Source organism: Corvus moneduloides, chromosome 1 (genome assembly GCF_009650955.1).
Source record: "Corvus moneduloides isolate bCorMon1 chromosome 1, bCorMon1.pri, whole genome shotgun sequence".
Taxonomy (NCBI): Eukaryota; Metazoa; Chordata; class Aves; order Passeriformes; family Corvidae; genus Corvus; species Corvus moneduloides.
The window spans coordinates 120,190,533-120,213,800 of NC_045476.1; the positions used below are offsets into that span (position 1 = coordinate 120,190,533).

General features: G+C 37.1%; 1 protein-coding gene across 2 annotated transcripts in view; it reads right to left on the minus strand.

The window, feature by feature from the left end:
* The window catches only part of PRKDC (protein kinase, DNA-activated, catalytic subunit), an 82,779-nt gene that overhangs the window by 43,872 nt on the left and 15,639 nt on the right, over window positions 1–23,268 (minus strand). For both annotated transcript variants that reach the window (XM_032124864.1, XM_032124872.1), the window contains 24 exons: window positions 22,783–22,869; window positions 22,307–22,426; window positions 21,773–21,932; window positions 21,230–21,336; window positions 19,285–19,375; window positions 17,826–17,989; window positions 17,277–17,429; window positions 15,955–16,062; window positions 14,980–15,206; window positions 14,456–14,550; window positions 12,950–13,049; window positions 11,864–11,997; window positions 11,117–11,371; window positions 9,840–10,066; window positions 8,948–9,156; window positions 8,693–8,825; window positions 7,490–7,645; window positions 7,125–7,325; window positions 5,485–5,670; window positions 4,459–4,563; window positions 3,304–3,471; window positions 2,899–3,026; window positions 1,708–1,915; window positions 395–573 (listed from right to left, as the gene is read on the minus strand). In XM_032124864.1, the coding sequence (XP_031980755.1) occupies window positions 395–573; window positions 1,708–1,915; window positions 2,899–3,026; window positions 3,304–3,471; window positions 4,459–4,563; window positions 5,485–5,670; window positions 7,125–7,325; window positions 7,490–7,645; window positions 8,693–8,825; window positions 8,948–9,156; window positions 9,840–10,066; window positions 11,117–11,371; window positions 11,864–11,997; window positions 12,950–13,049; window positions 14,456–14,550; window positions 14,980–15,206; window positions 15,955–16,062; window positions 17,277–17,429; window positions 17,826–17,989; window positions 19,285–19,375; window positions 21,230–21,336; window positions 21,773–21,932; window positions 22,307–22,426; window positions 22,783–22,869 (3,701 nt within the window). The remainder of the gene's footprint in view (window positions 1–394; window positions 574–1,707; window positions 1,916–2,898; window positions 3,027–3,303; window positions 3,472–4,458; window positions 4,564–5,484; window positions 5,671–7,124; window positions 7,326–7,489; window positions 7,646–8,692; window positions 8,826–8,947; window positions 9,157–9,839; window positions 10,067–11,116; window positions 11,372–11,863; window positions 11,998–12,949; window positions 13,050–14,455; window positions 14,551–14,979; window positions 15,207–15,954; window positions 16,063–17,276; window positions 17,430–17,825; window positions 17,990–19,284; window positions 19,376–21,229; window positions 21,337–21,772; window positions 21,933–22,306; window positions 22,427–22,782; window positions 22,870–23,268) is intronic.

Here is a 23,268-nt window from a genome sequence, read left to right on the forward strand (position 1 = left end):
CATCAATCATATCAGTATCAGTTTTACAACACAGAACCATACTCCACATGAAAGTGTGAGTATGCTGAAACTGAAGTTGTGAAAACACAAATTAAAGGCCAAGAATCATACTGAAGAGGTGAAATAAATGCACAGGCTTAACAAATTAAAAAAAGAAAAGGACAAAAGCAGGGGCAAAAGTTATCCTGACATAGGACTGTAAGTTTACACTGCAGATCATGCTATCAATGCAAACTCAATATTGTGTATTTCATTTAAAATCAAAAGTTATGTAAGAGATTACATTTACCCTTGAATAAATCCATCTTCTGCTTCATATGGCCTACTTAAAAAAAGCAAATCTGGCCAAAACCTAACGAGAAACATAAAGTAATAAAATAAACAATAGTCTTACTTTATTAATGTCTTGGTAAGTTCATTTCCTTCTACACTCATGGAGCCACAGTAAGCTTGGTTAATTTTAGAGTCCTTGGAGTAAACTTCCTCTTTTGAAAGTCGCACATACATCACTTCTAGCAGCTTGTAATACCCCATTTTCTTGGTGACTTGTTTATCAAAAGTATATTCATGGGACTGTAAACAAATAAGCAAAATTTGAATCTTGTCTTTTCTAAATGGTTCCACAGTTACTTTAAGGTTCTCTTAGACAGCCTTTAGCTTACTTCTACCTTCTAAAAGAGGAAAGAGCTGACAATAATAAAAGACTGACAGACTCTGAGTTCCTGTGTAGTACAGTTATTAAAACTGTGTTGACCCATGTTTGTCTGGTGAGCTGTGTTAACTACAATTGACCTAAATTATTATAAGGATACTGGAGGAAAATAAGCAGAGTACCAAGTGACAGCTCAGCTTCACAACACATGTAAGCAAAACTCACACCTGTCACTATCCTTGGTATCATTCAATTCATGAGTTTCTTTCTGCACCTCATTTTGGTACCAACATTTACAGCAACAGGAACATGGTGGGGGTGACCCTACATAAATCTTAGTTTTAGCATTTTGTTTCAATAACTATTACTAAACACGGGTCATTTCAGCATCTTGCTCGTCCTACTGCCTTTGAACATCTGCACCAGAAAAACCATGGGAGTGAAGAACTATAGCAAGAGCAGAGACCTCCACTGGCAACAAGATCATTGCACACAACTGTATTCTTAAATTGGAAGACAGCCTGTAAATAGAGAAAGGAAGAACTGTGCTCCTAATCCCTTGCAGAAGAATCTTTGCAATGATTACAGATGTATTTCTTTCTCTAAAAGTAATGTACCTAATTTCAGAGCTTTCATTATAGAGGTTGAAAACCTCTCCAAAAATGTAGTAACAGGCTACAATTTTATACAGCTTTTATATTTCGAGGTTAAAATGGGTTTTTGCTTTTGACAGAACTTCAGACCCCTTTAGATATATATAGCTAACATTCCAACTTCAATTTTTATACACAATAGATATGCAAACATGCATTAACTCCAAAGGAAGAGTGTGTTGGGGAATAAAGAAAAGCTTATCAATATAAAGAAAAGCTTATCAATAACAATCAAATTATATAACTGGCACATGCTTCTGTTCCAGGATACAGAAAACTAGAAAGGAAACCCGTTTTATCAGTGTTTCATTCGAAGTTAAGCAAAATGTACATACCAACATCAACATTTTATTAGACCTTCCCTAACCCTAAAAAAAATAATTTAAAAAAAGTAATTCATACCTTTGTAAACCTAGAATTAAGTGTATCCATAGCCTCTACTATAATCTTGCCAAAGAATTCTCTCAGTGCATCCAAGCTGCAGTGCCACAGGAGAGTGAGGAGGGACCGATCCACAAATGCTTGACGAGCAGTATTTGAAAGAAGTTCTTCATTTCGGAACATTTTGTGAACAGTGTCCAACAGTATCACTTGTTTGTCAGTGGTGCTCCTAAACAAGATGGAAATCTCAAGATGAAAACTCTTTTACCAGACTTCACTTAAAATCTCAAATCCTTAGAACTTTTAAATTTTTTACTGTCTGCATTCATACCCTCTTGGATTATCCTACAAGACATGCAAGATCAGGTTGAACCACCAAGTATTACGCACCTCTCAAAAAAACCCACCTCAGCTTCTTAGGCTGCAAGAGATGGCAAACTTGTTTGTGTATCTTTAATAATTTAATCCTAAAGCAAACATTAACTTTCTCAGGTCCTTTTCACTGAGAAACCTAAAAAAAACATATATATTATCTGGAACATGTGAAGGATGTTGGCAAACCAAAGGAAAAAAAAAAGAGCTGTGGCTATCAAGCATTCCACTACCAGATGATCTGTTGTTCTGAATAATTTTACTAAAGCTAAAGATTCAAAAATGGGATTTGGGCATAAGGTAAATGACTTTTTCAGGAAATAACATGCTCCACAATTGTGGAGCCCATCAAAACCGGAATGTTGGTTTTGGAAGAGATACTGAATACCTCTTCTGTGGACAGAGCATGTTTGAGTCTACAATTTAACACCCTGGAAATATTCAAGTAAGTAAGTGCATTGTTGTAGTTTCGAAGGGGTCAAACAAATGAATTCTCTGTCAATTTAAGTACTATCAACTTAAGTAATCATATAGGGATAGCAAATATATAATAAACAAGTACTATTGTCAACTGGATTCTCTCAGAACAAGCTTATTTACAGAAGGCTTTCCAAATTTGCACAGGCACTGGACGCGTAATCTGGAAACTGGTGCCACTTGTTCACACTTCGGAAATACTTTGAAAATGTGAAGACAAAAGCAAAACCTGAATTAAAACTATTATGCAAAACTTTATAGTGTAAATCATCACTCTTATAAGGACAATAAAATACAAGAAGCACATTTGCTTCAGCAAAAATTCAGTGAGAACAAGCACAAAATCCAGTGGACTAAACCAACCTTCTGGAAATTCTTTTGAAGCTGGCTTGAAATAAATCCTCCATGAAATGTCTGTGATCCCTACAGAGGATTTCTGTCATCAGTTGCAACAACATTGGACTCTGAGACAACTCTAACGCATCTAAAAACTGAAGAAGAAGCAACATGTAACATGAAGAGCAACACTGGATCAGATCACTTCCATCTAATGATTAATACTGATCAGAAGCAGATGCACAGAAGTGTGTGTTTATTTAATGTGCTTCTGTAGATTCAATTTCTGGATAAAGACGTAACCCAGAAACAGGCAAGCTGATCCCCTCATGTAAGCTCAGAAAATATCTCTTTAATTCCAGATCCTCTGAAACATTGTTTCTAGACACAGTTCACTTCGGCTTCTAATTATGTTTTGTTAAAAATACTGACCTTCTTAATGCAGTCTACATAGTTATTGTGCTTCAAAGTTCCTTTGGGAAACTCATCAGACCTCATGGGAAAATTGAAAGCTACAAGTTGATCCAGAGCATTCTTAAGGTCACTAAGCTTTTCTCCTGTCAAATTAGTGAAGAACGGGAGAATTATCACTGCTTGGCCCTGAAGAAAAAAAATAAACAAACATAAAAAAGATACAGTTTCACACTAAAAAATAAGTTATTCCCTAACTATGGAGCCAGGTGAACAGGACCACAAAACAGCAGCAGTGTCTGTTTTCACCGATTCAATGGCTCAGTGTACTAATAAAAATATGTTATGTAGCTGCTCATCTTTTCAGATACTGGTTCAGAGAACAGCCTTTAACTGTCAGGTCACTGCTGAGTGAGAGTTAAAAGCTAATTAATATCTCATGGCTGACATGGCTATGAATAATATCTCACTGCTCTTTTAAGCAACCATTCAATCTCGTACAAGTCACTGATTTAATGCATCATCTTGCAGCCAAAGCAAAATCCCGAACTTTATTTATTTTGAATGCATAGGAAAGTACAAAACTCTGTCTAATTAAAGGCAGGCTGACTGAGAAGCAACTATGCAAAACGTTCATAAGTATAAAATTTTTTATTATTCTAGTCCAACCTTTATGCTCCAGCATCTTTCATAACTCACACTTCCACTCTGCAGTACTTTATCTCCCTCTCCTGCCCAAGCTGCACATAGCAGCTACTCCATTAGTACTGGTCTCACACTTGCAGACACAGACATTCAATCTCGACAAATATTCATAATATGAGCTGTAGGAATTGCCACTCCTTGCTAAAAGCCTGATTAGCTGTCATTTCTCCAGTGAACACCTGGGAGTTCAAGACAACTTGCAACTGATGGCAATTCTTCTTCCTAACAATTACATTCCTTTCTTTTGATCAAGGGAGAAAAAAAGAGCACCTTAAACCAAGACATGACATCTGTGATAGTGCCTTCTGTCTGAAGAACAAAAAGGATGATTTACAGGTTTTAGGATGTTGAACAGAAGAATAAAAACCCGTAAGTCTGTGATAAAAATTAAGCCAAATAACAGAGAATTCCATGAACAACTAACATTCTAACCTGGGGAGGGTAGGGAAGCTGAAGAAGTGAGCAATTTACCTTAAGATTTAAGCCTAATTTCTGATCAATAAGTAGACTGGTATAGGTATTAAAAACAGCTGTAAATGCTTCATGATTGGTATTGAAAGAAACTGAAGAGTCTATCTGGAAAGACAAAAGAAATAAAAAAGTTAGTTTGGGTTTTTTTTAACTAGTCAAAGAGATTTGTATTAAGGAATAATCAAAAGCCCTTGAGCTAGATTTATTTATTTCCAAAACCACACTGAATTAACAGAAACCACATACAGAGTAATTTTGGTTTTAAAAGAAGAACTAGAAAAGCTCCTACACAGTATAAACAAAATCATAATGTTGGATATTTTTCAATTCAAAAAAATATTAAGTTCCTTCTGAAAGCCGAATTTCCTACTGGTCAGTTCACTGCCAGCTAATACAGCAATACAGTTCACATTCTGTGTCCCAACACATACCTGTAAAACAATTCAAATTTAAAATAATTAAATTATAAAAAATAAAAATTCTGCTCAAGCATCTTTGTGGACAACTACTTTTACAAGTTCCCACAAAAATCCCAAAAGGATAAGTAGATAATTATGTTTTCAAAATAAGGGGGAAAAAAACCAGACCAAAATCTCAATGTCACAAAAATTAAGTGTTTAAAATAAAGATAATTCTGCAGTCTGTTAATATGGGTAGAACTCCTCCACTGTGACTTTCTGGATGCCAACATGACAAAGAATGTTATCAGAGGCTGCTCAGAGTTCACTCTCTCTACTTCTACCAATTCTCCAAAAGGAAAAGAGGCAGCTAAACAAGAACAATTAAATGAGAACAATTAAAAAAAAAAAAAATGGTGGTAGGGAGAAGAAGAGCAGTATCTAGTAATTTCCACCTGTCCCAAAATTTTTTGTCCTTTGCTAATAAAAACTCAGATTCTAACATTGTCCAACTTTTCCCTTTTTTCCCCAAACATAAAACATTTGACTTAAACAGCATTTCTTGAAAATAAGATGCAATCCCTACATAACTAGAAAGGTTACCTGAATTTTATAAAGCAGTGCATACCTGCAGAACTTTAGCCAGCAGAGTCAAGACTGCCATTTTGCTCTCAGCAGATGAACCTTTGGCCCACCAGCTGTCCAGTTTCTCCCAGTTTCTCAGCACAGCTGTCACCAGTTTTGCTCCTTGCTGCTTGCGCACAGCACGGTCCCTAAAACTCTGATCTAACATGCCATTCAAAATGCTCCCAACCTGGAAGGAAAAGCAACAGGTAAGATTCTTGCATCCCAAATGAAAGGGTGATAGGATCACTTCAGTGGTATGGGCAGTCATAAAAAAGAAGAATCACAAAGCAATGCTAGATTTAAATCTCAAAAGGATGCAGAAGAAAGGTCTCTGCAGGAAATTAAAAGCACACCCTTCTCAAAAGAAAAGGCGCCTCTCCAATTTATTCCTGTTTCAGAGAGCAGTGCAGCAATTAGTTCCGATACCTTTTGTGTATATATGGAGAAATAAATGATAATCCAGAATAAAGATCAATACTTGGTAATTTTAGTAAATGCGAAGTTGAAAAATAGCACATATGCTAACTTATTCACATCCATTTTGAAAAGAAAAACAACCCTTGCATAGCAGGTATGAACTAAGTATGCTTGAAATCTCTTTTCTTCAAAAACTGTTAGTCACTATCATCAATCAGATAGACTTAAAAGAGTTAATGTATTATGGCATGCTCCACACCGGAAACACTAGATAATCATCACCAGAAAGAGCCTTTTAAAACATACACATTCCTCTACAGTCTAACTGAACGATTTTTAGTATGACCAAAAATGATGCTGCAAGTGTTTTAAACTACTACTCGGATGCAGCACATCTAAGCATAACATTTGGGATTATAAAAGAGCCAATTATTTTAAAAGGATGATTCTACTTTGCTGAGCATCTTTTAAATCAAAAGGAAAAGCAGGCTTTCCATCTGTCTTTTTGACCCTTCTGTTATCAAAGCAGTGAAGGAAGGCTTCTCAGATCGAAGCTTCCTTCATGGCACTGAATTCTGAAAGTGCAGTAGACAAACAGGAAGAAGCCTGTTGAGCCAAACAAGCAGTGCTGAGACTGAGTACATGACAAAGTATTTATTTCAGCTCAGGAGGGTTGTGTGTGTGTATGTCTTTCTTTTTAATACTCTGATCCAGCTCTACCCTGGTCCTGTGGACTAAATGCCCATTAGTAGCTGGAGTTTGTTTTTCAGTTTAGTTTTATCCAAAACAAATCCAAGCCACATGCTCTGGGACCATTCTGCAATGAAAATCAAAGCACAGTAAATGGGTCCCTCCTTTGAAAGAACATTTTTCATCTGAAATACTATGCAAAGACATCCTGAAATACATAGATTTCAGGATAGGTAATACGTAAGCACTTGCCACTCAGTGTGATGTGAGATCGTGGAGTAATGCCAGTTTGCCACAGATCATGAAGGTAGTGCCAGTAGGTCAAGACAAAAAAACCCCAAAAGCCAAACCAAAAACTATCAATGCATTGCTGTCTGAAATTCAACCCAATTCACTTTTTTCCCCACTATACACCCTATCTCTAACAAAAATACAATTGTTACTTCTAACATTCCCTTTTGACTTTGTCCTTTTAAAGAGTAAGTCCAAAACATTCCCTTTTGACTTTGTCCTTTTAAAGAGTAAGTCCAATACCATTTGAGGATTGCTGACAGATGATTCCATAAGTGGGACTATCACATCCAGGTTTTCCAGCAGCTGTTGATTGATGGTTTCTGAGAACAGGCTGTAGAAATACTGTCCATGAGAGAAATGCATCAGGTGGTTCTGGGATGCTCCTGATAGTGGCACAGATAACACTACTGTGTTCAACAGCAGACTTACTAGCTCCTCACACTGTGAAAATTAAGATATAGAGACAAGAGTTATCTCAAGGACATTACATTTCACTTAAAAATTTCTTAGAAAAGCACATGATTTTTTTTTTAAAGCTATCATCCCAAACATATTTATTTTGTTTATTTTGTTTTGAGTATTGAAACTGGAGAACCATGTCCTACCTGCTCATCAATAGCAAAGGCCAGCTGCAGGAGCCTATCAGCTAATTGCTTACTGCTGATGTCTAATGATGGAAGGGATATCCTTTCACCCCCAGGTGCAATGCCTTTATAAACAACTGAAAGAAGCTTGGAGCTAACTAAATGAGGCCCTTCATCCTATGGAAACCAAAAAAGAAGTGACAATCAATAAAAGCTGAAAAAAGGCATTCCAATCCATCTGTATAGTTAATTAAAACACTTGAACTGCCAATCATTTCCTTATAAAGCAATGCAAATACAGCATGACAAGACACCTTTCTAACTCGGGGATAACGTTTTAAATGAGACAACCCTATTGTGCACAAAGTTCAGAACAAACTAACAGTAATTTGAAAATCTTCCCAATATTCTGATCCTCCTCCACCTTCTCAGGTTTACTTGACTACAGAAGTAAAATGAACAGCTAAGTCAGGATGGGTGGGACACAAATGGTAAACCATGTGGCTCCTTGATTATCACTATACTGCAATCAGAGATCTAGATTTGGTTGATATAGAGGATGGATAGCACACAGAAATGAAATATTTTGTTACTTGTTAGTTTTGCTCAGCCTTGTTAAGCCTGATTCACAAGTTCTCAGTCTTTGAGGCTGTTGCATAACCAGATTTCCTTCAATTGCCCAAAGCAGAGATTTACTACAATCAGAAACTTAGTAGAAGGAATTTGAGTAATTTAGCCTACATCCTCACACTTCAGAGCTCTTTATCCTGTTTTCCTGCAATTCAGACCCACTATGTTGCCTCTGATCAGACAGGACATATTCCTTCCTTAATTTCCCTCATCACTTTGAATGGTCTCTGTGTAAAAGCTGTTAAAAAAATGCCTCCTTTATAGTAGAGTTAATCCTGATTTTTGAGCTTTCAGTCTTGTGAAGCTCACTGAAAGGAAGCTTGAGAATCTACATTCTGATTTCCAGAGTCGGGAGCCAACCAGAGAAAGGCTAATATAATTTTAAAGGTTGTTCAAGCTTTTTGTGCTACTAAGATTTGTAGAATAACCATAAAACATTTATTTTTGATCCCATTCAACACTAGCTTTTCACTGTTGATCTCATTTTAAACAACTTCATCTGATCTGTTCTCTCTTTATATCATGGTTTTTTACACAGGAAAAGCTCTTTACAATATACAAATGTTCACTATTATTTTCTGTATTAACAATTACCTGACCATGAAGAACGGAATGAAGCAGGCCAGATTTCTGGAGCTGCTTGCAGGCAGAAAGGACAGCACTAAACCTAACTTGATCAAAACGTGCCTCTGAATTAAAGAGATCAACAGAATAAAGGTCCTCAAGGCTAGAGAGGAAAGAGAAGCAATAATGTTACATTAGTGCATCCACAGACAACATTATTTACTTTCCATTTCTCACAGTGAGTGTTTGTTCTGGACTCATGCTTACCAGAAAGCCCCTACTTACCTCTGTGGTGTGATTCTTTTTTTTATGCACAGTTTCAAAGATTCCTGATAGGGAGATCTCATCAGAGCTTTCATGAGTCTTACTGAGATATCTGGGAGGTTTTTCATGACTTGCACATCAGCTGTGTTAAAGCCTACATGTGATGGATCACACACTGTCATCACCACAAGCTCTATGAAGCTTGCATTTAGCAGTTTCTTCTCAAGCAGCTGGAAGGAAAAAAACCATAAAATAAAAACTTGAAAAATTAATTTCGATTTCTCTATTTAATTCTTCATAACTTACCATTAATCCTATCTAAAATGAAAACAAACATGAAACAGTACCTATTCTCACTGACTTTCCCTATTGAAATGTCTGACTTTCAATCATTTATGCTAATGCACAGAAATGAGGTATCTATAGAAATAGACATAGGATATATGCTATCCCATCAAACTGCAAGTAAGACCTTTTAAACCACATAGGCCTGTTTCAGTCCTGACTATACACCTGTAAATCCTGATGTACACCTCTGTACACACTATCAGAGAGATTTGCTGAAGAGACAATCACAGTCTCAGAACTAAACTTGGCAGTGTAAATTTCCTAAGAGACTCAGAAGTACTACACTTTATATAGTTAAATATGGTTTATATTGCATCAAATACAGACACCAATAGAGGGACAAATAGAGAAAGTGAGATAGAGGAACCCGAATATCTATACTGAATTCAAGAAAGGCAGATTGTGTTAATTCTTTCTGCCTTTTAAGCAGCTACCACCTCCACACATTTAATGCCATCAGGAATCATACAGGAACTAATCATTGCAAGTACTCCATATGCAGAACACACATATTTAACCACATATAAAATTTGAATCTTTTATCCACTACAGATATCAGAGCTACCTCCCAGAAATCCTGCTGGCACATTTCCAGGATCACGGTGACAAACTCCATGATCCGGACGATAATGGTACACTTGCTGTAGTTGTACACGTCTCTCTCCTGTGGACTGAACGTGCTGCCTTTCAAACTGCAGTCAAAGCACTGCTCTGCTGCGTGGATATCATGCAAAGCAATAGTGTCAAGGAAGAACTGCACGGCTTCCAAGAACGAGGAGCTTTCATTTACACCTAGAAAGAATCACACTTAGTTGAAATGATACAGCAGCTCTCAATTTAAAAATATTGTCATTCTTCCATGACTCTTTCATGCTTGGAAGAAAACAGTCAAATTGAGATGACAAACAGAGATGAACATCTCACACCAGTGTTTTCTGAAAGCTCTATGCCAGTTCTAAATATTACCATTCTGGGCAATAGAATAGCAGGGCAGCTTTGTACTTAGTGATCACTCCAGAAACTGACCACTACAAGCACTGATTAATGATGATGATGATGTAGGCTCACATAATGAAATGGATAAAAAATTTAAATCCCTACTTTTGCATGACTTAGCCTTATGTTAGCTGCATCCAGCAATGATCTTACAGTACTGTTTTAAACCAAGAGAGACATAACACTGACAGACAGACCACCTGAAACTTGTACAAGACTATGAAACTGTACTATCGGTGAACAAAAGCATTTTGTTTAGACTTGCAAGAATAATTGAAAGAAAAACCTTTTGGCAGACCCAATGGCTAAACAAGGTGTTAATTATTTTACCTGATCAAAATTCAAACACAGGGCTTTTGGACCTGACGCAATTGATGCATCAGGAACTGAAGAAAGGTAACATGTACAGGGCTTGAATTAAAAAGATGACTTCTTTCACTGTTTTCTGGTAGCTTCCTCCAGATATTAATAAAGAGCAGGTAAAAAGCTTTGGACAGATTTAAAGAAAAATATGATAAAAATCTATTGCTCTTCTGAGCAGTGGGATTTTAGCTGTACAGAATAATTTTTGAAGATGAGATAGAGTAAAAGAAGTTGCTGATAAGTGGATGACTCAGAAATGCAAAGATGCATTTCTAAGGCTAAAAAGAAACATTTTAAGATTCACAGTACTTCACAAAAAAACCCCCATCCCATTACAGCTGTCATTGGAAAACTTTGGGAGAGTTTGTAAAACCATCTATTCTACATTTGAAAAAAAACCTTCCAGTCCAAGTTAAGAACTCATCTTGGGTGGGCTTTATGTAACACACACGAATGAACCCAATGCAACATTTAATCACTCACCCAGTATTTCATAAGGTTTGATCATCTGCAGCTCAAAGAATGTATTGTAGCAATCCAGTGCTGCTAAGAACATGTCCATCCACTGCATGACAGCCTGTAAACTGAAGGGTTCCTGCATACCACGGAGAGTTGGCTGAGAAAGGATCCCAGATGGACTTTTGGCATCGGTGCCACCTCCTTCAAATTTGTTAATGAGGAAAGAAACACCTCTGCTTTTTAGAGTATCAGCCAGCCAAGAAGATGGAGACTTATTTCCTGAAAAAAAACAAAAACAGAAATATAAATTCTCTAGGAAAAACACATTTCAAACTAGCAAGGAACTAGAGGCAGATGAACTAACACACTCAAACTTTGTGATTTAAACTGTGTCTTCTAGCAGAGAAGGTATTGGTTCTGCTTTAGCCTCGGTCACATTCCTAAAATTACTCATAAGGAAGAGGCCAACTTTTAAGACATTCACAGTTCCCCATCAACAAATTTTGCTTTTTTTTAGCTGGATACAACAGTAGCTTTGGGCCTGGAAGTAAGTTTGCAATAAAAGCCTCTTCTACATCCAAAAACATCCCTCAAGCCCTGAGGTCTTCACAGTACCCGATTTGCAGTATAAGCAACTACTCAGTTTCTATTTAACAACACTGAGTGAACAGATATTTACTTGTAATTACCACCTTGAATAGAAAACACAGAGGGAAGGCATGCACAGAATATTGAAAGCAAAGATAATAGCACACCGTGACTTAAAAATACCTGGTAACAAAGGAACAAATTCATAGAAGAGCTCCATGGCTTTGTGCCGGCACTCTGTCTGAGGTCGTCCACACTGCACTAAGAGCCACATGACAATGTCCTGAAGACACACTGACTTAGTAGCTGGGAATCCTCTGCACAGAAATACTAGGGATTAACATCTTGACATCTACCAAGAAGCAATAGTCTTCTAGTTGAAAAAAATCAAAATGTTCCACGAGCACTGTGAATCCCTTTTATCTATCTAACCACAACCTATCTGCACTACAAGAAAGAGCTCTTCCACAATCATGTCTTGTACTGCTTTTCCTTCTCCTCACTCTACTTGGGATCCCCAGAGCAAAGTCCTTGTGGAAAACAATTTAAAATGCAGAATCAGGTATCCTCCCTTCTCTTTGTGACTCAAAGAGGCAAAAATGGATGATAAAGTTTAAATAAGCCTGCACAGTTTTTCTTCATCCCCATAATTTTCAGCTTATCAAATGCCATACCAGCGACACAAATCTAAACTCCACTTGCCAGTTTCTTCAAGATCACATGATAATTTGGGTAAAAAGGGAACTAAGGAGGTCTCTAGTCCAATCTCCTGCTCAAAGCAGTTTCAGCTATGCCATCAGCTCAAAGCAAGGTCAGCTAGGTGACTCAGAGCTTCATCTATCCTGATAATGAATCCATTTTTGCTTCTTTTACCTTTTTTTCTACCCTTCTTTAATTGCTGATCATCCTGTTGCAGCATGTCCTGCTTCTGGTGACATTTAACAACAGTAAGAAAGGCTTTGGAGGAGTTTCCTCCAAGTGCTTTGTACCACCAGTGCTAATGTTATTATTATATACACTGCTGTGAGGGAAACATGCACTCCTCTTCTGCCTCTTCTTGCTAAACTAAATCAAGTTCACCATGCTGGAATAAAGAATCATGCTCCTCTCATATTATGTCCAGTGTTTTCCCACCAGTTGTTCAACAGACACACCAGGAGGTCAGCAATTGTCATAGGATGAAACCCTCATTCAGAATCCCAAGCATTTAATAGAACTACTGACAATGTTTATTAGAATGCAACATGAAAATAAACGCAAATAGCTGACCGTGGCACCCGCCGTTTTCCTTCCTTGTTCAGAGAAGGTGCTTTATGCTTGATTATGCGCTTCAGGTGATTAATAGCATCACAGCATTGTTGGGCAGTACCTGTTGGAGAGAGAGAATTGACACCTGTAAATAAATGTCAGTAATCTGGTTAAATTAATTGAGATATTTGCACTGCAGACATGGCGCAAGAGACTTAGATGATAATGTCTACCAGCTCCACTACTCCGTGCTTCTACAGTAAATTTTTCAAAGGTGCAGTACAAAATCACAAAATACCAGACAGGTCAGCTTGGCCTGAGCCAAGCCTGAGGCCTTTGGTATGAAACTGAGCATTCTACTTTCTGTGATTATGCTTAGAGAAACTATAAAATTTTCCCACGTGAGTAATTCTTCTGGGGACATTTTATCATATCCTGAACTGTTCATCTGAAAGAAATGAAGTTTTGTTACACCAACTTCTGGTTTTATGTTCTAATTACTATTAACCAATGAAAGAGCATAAAAAAAAAAAAGGAAAGAGAGAAAAGTAGGTTTACTGAAGAGCCATTAGTACTGTGAAAGAGGTCACAGATTCTTCACACAACTACATCCTGTTGTAAAGAATGACAAGACAATGAGGAAAAGGTATCAGAAAATGGTGACAATATTCCACAGAATATGTCAAAAAAGAAAAATTTTGGAGCATTTTATTTGTTATGTAAGAGTGGGCTGATTCTCATCAAGTTACATTTTTTACACTGTGTAACTGCAAAACCACGACTCAAATCTGAAGCACCACCAGCATTTTCAGTGTTATTACAAAACTGTAAATCATCATAAATATGAAAAGGTTCTTTCTCCTGGGCTCAAAATATTCCACCTTTATACATTGCAAGGAGCTGATTCCAAGAGTTCCTAACTAGATATCAAATTGATGCCTTAGATTTTAACTTTCATATTTTTCAAATCCTGCACTGCCTAGTGTGTAACTCTGAAGTTTCTCGTAGCCTGTTAACTGCTGCTCTCTCCTGCTGGTTAGACATAACAAAGCCTTTCCAGGCCTGCTCTCCAAGGACACTCAGACCATCCTAGGCCCAAAAAGTATAAACCAAAAGCCTCTAAAGGGGGGAAGGCTGAGGGGAAATTACATCATTAAACTGAAGCTTTAACTGGAGAATCAACCCTGATATGCAAATGAACCAAACTTATAAAAGTGTGAAGAACTCGTGACCTCTCATCCATCTTTGGGTCCATCTTGGCAAAAGCCTCTGGCTCCCCAAGGTGTACCTTTGAAGGCCTTTCAAGTAAATTACCTACCTTATTCCCTTACTCCTGTCTAGTCTCTGTTTTTAGGTGGCCTCTTAAGGTATCAAAATGACCTCTCTACCCATAATGAAAAATAATTCTTCCTTTGGTGCAAAAGTAAGTGAATGTACTTTTCTTACAGTTATAGTTTTTCTTTTTTAACCCAAGATTCAACAAGGTAACTTTTTGCTTCATTCCACAGTTAATTAACTATGGCTCACCTAATGACTTCTCATCTGTATGGGCTAAAGCCAGACTTTCCAGAAAAACAACCAGGGCTTCAAATACAAACTGCTCCACCAGAGAATTTTCTTCCCTTTAAAAAAATCAGGAAAAAATTTCATGAGAAACATGAGTAGAAGAAGCACTAAGTGTAAAATTCTAATTAAAACCTACCAAATTAAATACTGTAGATATAAACTGCACACTATGTTTGCACAAAAAAAGTACACCTAAACCAGTTTAAAAATAGCAGTGAAATTTGCTGATCATCCTGAAAAGGCATAAAAAACTTGCCACAAACTTGTGATGAAAATTTATTTTTATACATTTCCCACTGGCAGAAAGCTCAAGCTACAAAATTATTGTTAAAAATTAAGAAGCTGAGTAACCTAATTTTACAGCTACCATATACATTAACAGAATGAGTGTCAGTGGATGACTATTTGAGTTCTACAATTAATTCTTTTTATCTTATTGAACCTTTAGTTCAAGTTAGCTACTGTTTCAAGTCCTGCTTGCTCACCTAAATTCTCTGTAGATACTGTTAAAAGCAAGTGCTGCACCCAGTCTCTTGAAAGCACTGGGGTGAACAGCAAGACTGTACAACCGTTTAAAAAGAGACTTGGTGTTTGCCGGGCTTTCCTCCTGCTGTCTCGGTGTTGTCTGCTTGATAGACCATTTCAAAAATTCTCGTATGCACTGACCACAGAAATCTCTCAAAGTGCTGTCAACTGGATCCACTATGCCACTCTGAAATGACATAAGATTGTTTCATTACAAGAATGAAAAAACCCCCGCCATTGTCTCAGGGCAGTGTTAGAGCAAGCTTGTTTACATGGCATTATTTACAAATTAAAAAACTGTACACACGGTTCCCCAGAAATCAACAAAGCTCATTCAAAATTGCCACTCTCTAAAGGAAGGGTAGCATTCTCAGCCCTCACAGCACTGAATTACACCTCAAAGATCTGGATTTCTACTCCTGTCTCAGCTATCAATGTAGGAGTCTTGTCTAAGTCACTTCATTTTCTGATGATGGGTGAGTTTCCTGTGCTTAAGAAGTAGTAGACAACACTGACTTTCATTTAAAAAAACTACTCCAAACCTCTCGCCTCCAACTACTTCTTCTAAATGTAAAAATTTTGCAACTGGTGAAAACAAAGATACTTAAGAGAAAGATAAAACAGACAACAAAGGCATTCAGGGGAATGAATGGTGAATGTGCTCCAGTTGTTTCTAGCACACACTGATGATAAAGAGTGTTTCATTTATCTGAAGACGATATACCTGCATTTTGAGAATGCCAAAGAAAGAGAAGTCCATCATCAAAATCTCAGTTAAGAAAATAAATAAATAAACCAAGCATTTTCTCTCTTTCAAACAGTTAAGGGGCCATTCTATCTGTTCACGTGTTCCTGGTTGCTTCAGTAGTAAGAACGACGCTAGTTAAAAATAAAGTCACATGGCATAGAGAAGAGAGGAAAGACTTATCACCTACCAGGATAGCTTCCAGGAATGCCACTGTATCTTGACTCTCAAATTTTTTGTTGTTGGTAAACCAGTGAATGAGTTGCATGACTAAAGGCTCATACAACTGTCTTGCTACCTGAAAACAGCAAACATTAACTGCATTTCTAGGATTAATACATTTCTATACTTTGCTATTCAAAATATATAAGAATAAAACCCATATATAAGAATAAAACCCTTTTTGAAAAGGGTCTATGAAATGAATAACCAATTTCATACTACATTTCCATATTAAGGATTAAAAAACACCAAATCATTAAAATGGGTTAGATGCTTTCTATTCAGCTAGTCTCAATGACCTCCAAGCTTACTTTCAGTAATATCCTCTGAGACAAAGAACATTGCATGCCACAGACTGATGTGCCAATACACAGTCAGGGAAACAGGGAGGTTTGTTTCTTAATCTGTATTTAGATCTAAAAATCTATCTTTACCATTATTCTAACTTCCTAGATTTCAACAATTCTACCTGCAAATTACTTGATTGAGTACTGTCATACTACAACATGAAGGGAAGAAACATTAAATACACTCATTTATACATGCTTCAAGTGCAGTGCATATGCCTGTGGTTTGGACCAATCCAGACATCATTTTCCTATGGTTTATGTTGAGCCACGCGCCAGTAGAAGAGGTTTCACCTAAACTGGTAACACCACTTCCTGTACATTTTAACAGAACACAAAATCCCTTTGATCTAAAAATAAATATGGATGCCAGGGTCCAAACAGCAGTCTCAAAAGGTGTAAGACCCGTAATTTCAGTGGAGATGAACCTATGCATCTGTTCTGTTTTGTGCAAAGGAGGAGAAATATAAAGTTCAAATGTTTGAATTAAATCTGTAGGTATCAAAAAGGCAGCTACAAACTCCCTCCCAAATGCTTTTCCTATGATTGTAGCTTTGTACACATTCAATATCGAAATAATCAACTTCACCTCCAATTAACTTATTACGGAAAAACTACAAAAATTAAATATGGTGATAGAGTGTTGCTGCCACAAACTCTGAGTGAACCCTGAAACTTGAATCTCTCTTGTACACTTCTCTGAGGTACTCTGAACTACGCTTCACAGAAGTATTTGAAACCACTATTTGAAAAGGCTTCAACCTACTCCCAAAATCCAGACAATCTATCCCTAGAACAGAATTACAGCTTACAAGATACACTGCATTTGGGAAAAAAAACCAACCCCAAGATGTCAGGAAAACTTATAAATAAAACTATTAATTAATTCCCATATGTAAGGGTATTTGAACAAGCTAAAATTCATATAAATAAATCTGTTTACCTGGTCTATGTCACAAGCAAGACGAAGCAGTACTGGAAATACTTGCTTATGTAAATGATACATAGGTGGGGGACCCTGATGTCCTTCTGGCATCTGAGAGGCTGTCCCCAACATATATGTGACTATGCCATGTAGCAGCTCACATGCTGCAACCTGAAATTGAAAAATCCCTTTGGTATGCATCTGTTACTTTCACAGGGAAGACAAAATTGTGGGCAGGAGAGAATGAGTCACATGAAAGGGTGTACTTGAGAAATCACTCCAATCTATGCTAAATCACCATTCCAGGACCAGATCATGACCATGGAAATAATTTGCACACATTCTAACTGGCCTTTAAATCAAGCACAATGCTGTCAGACAGAGCTTACAGCAACTTCTGCTCTTTAGCTTCTAAGCACTCAGAATAGTGTAACCATGAAAGAGTGCCAAAGAAGCACATTGCTACCTATGAATTAATTAAAACAGGTCTTTAGTAACAAGGAACACATTACTTTATGCAATTTTATCATCTAGCATAAAACAAGAGGTAGAAAAAAACATCAATACTTTTGTTTGCCTGTCACTTGCAGAAAGAGCCAGTTCAGTCACATGAGGCAAAAATAAGTCCAAGTAGATGACAGGCTTCATATCTGCAAATGGTACAGCAAAGCTCAGACGCTTTTCAGTGTCCCAGGATACACATTTCTTCATCATCTCTTCTGCAGATGTAGCTGATGCATTTGAAAAAAGATGAAAACAAGCTTAATACAATACACATAGAGTGAGTATTTACTTAGCTCAGTCAAAAAATCTGTAACCTTCCAACTTCAGTTAGATTGCCATGCAATGTTAATGCTCTGTAAACTACTGAAAAAATTGCAGCCAACGTTTCAGGTGAGAGTTGCAGCAGCCTCCAGTTTCAATATAGGTTAAGCATGGAGACAATAAATCCAGAAGACATTGAATCCCACTTGATTTAAAATACTTCTGTAAGACATCCAGCACAATGCTTTTGTCTTCTAATGTTACAGAAACTTCGTGAAGGTCTATCAGACAAGAAGATCCAACATACTGACTCCTGCAATTGCACAGGAAATGACTACATTTACAGCCATTTATACCTATCTCCTCCAAGGAAAACTGGCATACTTACACCCTTCTCTCCCCTATATTTGTAAATGTGGTTAACAAAGTCTGACCACACTTTGTATTTGATTTCCAGAGAATAAGGCTACTTTCCCACAGTATTTTTGAGTAAGTAACAGCGAATTACTTGGCAAAAAGAAAATCGATTGTAAAGGTAGAAAAACCAAAAGTAAGCATGCAAAGAAAGGAAAAAAAAAATCTATAATACTACATTAATTTTTAGATTAATTAAATTTTGTGCTGAATTTATCCCTTGAATCTCATGGTCAGGTACTTACACTATTGTTTTCCATTTTTATTAGATTGTATGATATTTAATATTTAAATTATAAAGCTTGTTCACAGACTGGATAGAGAAAGGGAGAAAACTTTGTCTTGTTTTTTGAGGAGCACCCTCAATGGAACTCTACTACCCACACACACTAAAGGCATGATGTACCTTAAACTCGCAAGTGAAAAAGTAAGCTTGCTGAGATTTACACAATTCATGACTGCAGTTCTTAAAATACTGAGAACTGTAGTAGAGGTAGAAATAAGTACTAGGAAGCTACACACTGGGGCAAAGTTTTAAAATGGCTTTGCAGCCAGAGGGTGAAGGGGGAAATAAATAAAACCACACACTCAGATGCACAGTTTTTTGCTTTTAACTGTAGTTTCCTAAACACTTTCTGCACTCCATATTAAGTTGGTGAGTACTTTTGCTCTACTAAACTCCAGAATTGAATAAAAGTAATTTTGTTTAAACATGAGCAACAAAAAATAGGTAAACCTGAAAAGCTCATTCATTCTCATAAAGTGATATTGAGGCCTTTGAAATCTACTTTCAAGAGAGACAGCAGAGACATATAAATATTTTCATTTCCATTGATAGGATACTCACCTGTAATTAAGTTGTGGTTAATCTGCCCTCCCAAGGATCCAAGAAGGTGTGCCACTCTAGTCCTTACTGCTTCCAAGGAGGGACTATTATCCTAAATAATTCAAAAGATTAATATTAGTGAAAGAACAGTTACTTCTTTATAGAAGTAATTTGGTTTACAGAGAAAATGAAGGTCTTATGGCTCTTATTAAACACAGATGAAAAAGATAAAATGAAGAACCCATGAGGACAAGAATTGCATCAAACGAGAGAAGAACTTCAGGTTAGTAAGCAAAAGAGGGCAGGACTGGAAAGCATTTTCATGGCATTTTGTGAGCTTTCAATTACTATTTCTCAAGTAAAATTTTATTACCACAGATAACATATACCTACAGAATGGCATAAAAGCATAAAAAGCAGAAACAAATCTGAAGCAAAAATTGCTCTCTTCATTTGCTTTAATTCCAGAACTTAAAGTTTAGATCCTGTACCTATATAGAATCACAGAATCATTTAGATTAGAAAAGATCTCTAAAGTCATCAAGTCCAACCATTAACCCAGCACTGCCATGCTCATCACTAAACCATGTCCTCAAGCACCACACCCACATGTTTTTTGAACACTTCAGGGAGGGTGATTCTACAACTTACCTTGGTAGCCTGTTCCAATGCTTGACAACCTTTTTCACGATGAAATTTTTTCAAATATCCAACCTAAACCTCCCCTGCCACAACCTGAGGCCACTTCCTCTTGTCCTGTCACTTGTTACCTGGGAGATTGACCCCCACCTAGCTACAACCTCCTTTCAGATAGTTGTAAAGAGCAATAAGGTCTTCTCTGAGCCTCCTTTCTTCAGACTAAACAGTACCTCTCTCAGGCAACTGATTTTCAGAAGCAGCCTGTATGGGATATAAAATTCACTCATTTTGTTTCACAGAATCACAGAATAATTCAAGTTGGAAGGGGCTGCTGGAGGTCATCTGGTCAAACCTCCCTTCTCAAACAGGGTCATCCCAGAGCACATGGCACAGGATTGCATCCAGACAGTGCTAGAATATCTCCAGTAAGGGAGACTCCACAACTTCTCTGGGAAATCTGTTCCAGTCTATGGTCACTGCACAGTAAAGAAGTTCTTCCTCACATTTGGATGGAACTTCATGTGTCTCAGTTTCTGCCCATGGCCTCTTGTCCTATCGCCTGGCACCACTGAGAAGAGCCTGGCTCCATCCTCTTGACATCCTCCCTTCAGATAGACAGACATTGCTGAGGTCCCCTCTCAGTCTTCACTTCTCCAGGTTAAACATGCCGAGCTCCCTCAGCCTTTCCTCATAAGGGATGCTCCAGTCCTCTAATCATCTTTGTAGCTCTCCACTGGATTCACTCCAGGAGCATTATGGCTAAAGACAACCAGGCTGGAAAATGTTCTACATATAGGAGTAACTAATAATTTCACGCCTAAAAAGAGGTTTATTCCAAGTTAATTTGTGCACTGGAATATACAAATAAAACTACACTTAACACTTGAGAGGCCACTGGTCGAAGTAATACATATGTTGGCCTCAAAAGACTAAAAGCCTATCCACAAGATAATTTACAAAACCCAAAACACTTAAACACTCACAAAATTATATTGCATACTGCAACACTGCTAAGCTGGGACCTGATTTTGGGAGTTGGAGTTAAATTTTTGTTGCCATAATGTATCAGTCTAGCAGTGATACTGACTTACAGGATTTTTTCAGTCCCTTTTCCCTGCTTAATTCCTATTCTCACCCTGGAATATAACATCTTTCCAGCTGTGCTGATGTGACAGCTTCTTGAGCCACACTGTAGAATGGAATTCATTAAACTCATCTAATGTAGAAGTAGCCCTTGTAAAAAAAAAAAGTATGCATGCAAGAAAGAAAAAGAAGCAGTGGGAGGGAAGGATTCATATTTAACTCTAAAAAGAAAGAGGGTTCTTACCACTGAAAGTGTCTTTGCTCTTCTTATACGCTGTATCACAACTTTATTACGTCCTTTCTGGGCTGCTTGAGAAAGTTTCCTTACTTCCCAGTTATTCTGGGATTCACCTGATGAACAAAAAAAACCCAGCATATCAAAACCAGTTTATTGTACCAGTATCTCATGTTCCTGCTCATAGTTTCATTAAAAAAAAAAAACCCACTCTGGTTTTGCCCATTTTTATTTTCAAGATGTGACAATTATTCTTTCATTTAAAATCTTTATTAAGGAAATTAAGTCTCCTAGAGAAACCTAAGGTAATTTAAGCAAACAAAGAACATATCACAGAGAAGTAACAAATAAAATGGCAACAATTACTGATTGTTCAGCAGAAGCAAGTAAATCCTAGTTTAAGAAAGAAGTACATTTTAGGGTGTAAGGTAAGTTGTATTGCTCTGACCACAGAAAGTGCACAATATAAATAAAAGGTAGGGCATATACGCATCTTTATAAAAAAATATTTTTCCTCTTCCTTAAGACTAGCAATTTTTTGCATGCATGTACCTGTAGATGTAGAGCTTTTCAAATAACCATCAAGAAGAGGCAGGACATCCTTGTAGTAGGGTTGCATCATATGGCTGGGGATGTGAGCTGACCAGTCTTCCAAAGCATCCAGGCCCAGATCAGCCATTGGGGTACAGCTAAGGCCCAGCTTAAATGCATTCTAAGTGTCAAATACGAAACTATCAGCCTTTCATATTTATTGACCAGTGTTACTTCATGGTAAAAGAGACAAATTTAAAAGCATTTAGCTTACAATACGTCTCTCTTTGTAGTAACTTTTCTCACTCAAGATCAGCACAGGAGATACATTTATATTGCAACAGAGGCACTAAGAGGGTCTGCCTAGTGCAAAAGTAAATTCCAACAATTTACTTGTTTATCCAAACAGTCAAGTCATTTGTATTCTATCTCACTGAAGACTATAGAGAGCTTAATAGTTACCTTAGTAGTACAAAAGGATGCTGACTCTGCTACAGAATGTTTGTACATATCTTAGGGGAAAAAAAATGTTAGCTGTACATCACTTTGACTCACCTGCAGTGCAGGAATATATGCTTTGATATCAAGCATGACGATGTCATGTGGTAAAGAGAGCAAAAAAATCAGACAAGATGCCAACAACTCATCCTTATACTGTTTCATCTTTGCTGCAACCTAAAATTCAGATAAATAGATTGAGAACACACATAAACCTTTTGAAATCTTAACTTAGCTGTATTGATACCCATGTAAAATAAGCCAAAACCAATACTGGAAGCTCATTCACCTGCAGACAGTCGCCAGAAGTATTTATACTGTTATTTCTCAATTGTATATGAACTGGTGACCAATATACCTCTTCTGACATTAAGTAAAAGACAGAAAAAGATCTTAAAACCCCACTGTGTTGCATAGCTCAGAAAGCAAGAATACTTCTACTGTATACGTAAGATTCCTCAGAAGATAAAATTTTGATTGAATCACATATGTTTATATTCGGACTAAGAAAGTTAGTGAGCAAAATTCCTTACCTCTTTTCCAAATTTTTCAAAGAGTGCAAAGCAAGAGCTCTTTTCTGGGTCTTCAGGACATCTTCTGAGGCTCCTTGGACTGACACCCTACCAAACAGAAACCAGAAGTCAACACTACTAAAAAGAACATAGTACAATTATGAATCACAAGTTCAACTCATTTACAATACATACATCACTGCCCAATATGAAACTGGTGTCAGTGAAAACTTGAAATGTATCTTTGATCTTTCAAAGGTTAGAAATTAACACTACTATGGTTCACTGAGGGTCAACTTTTTGGACTATGCTAAATATTAGGCACATAAACAAGAGATATATGACTGCAAAGTAACTTTTCAATGGTTTAATTTCCTCCACCCACCTAAGAAACCACAAAAACCCAAACTTCCCTAACAGTGGATGTCCAGGTGGCAAGAATGCTGGTAGAATAAGAAAACAATTTTCAACAGTGCCCACAGTACAAGCCTCTACACCAATGAGTTT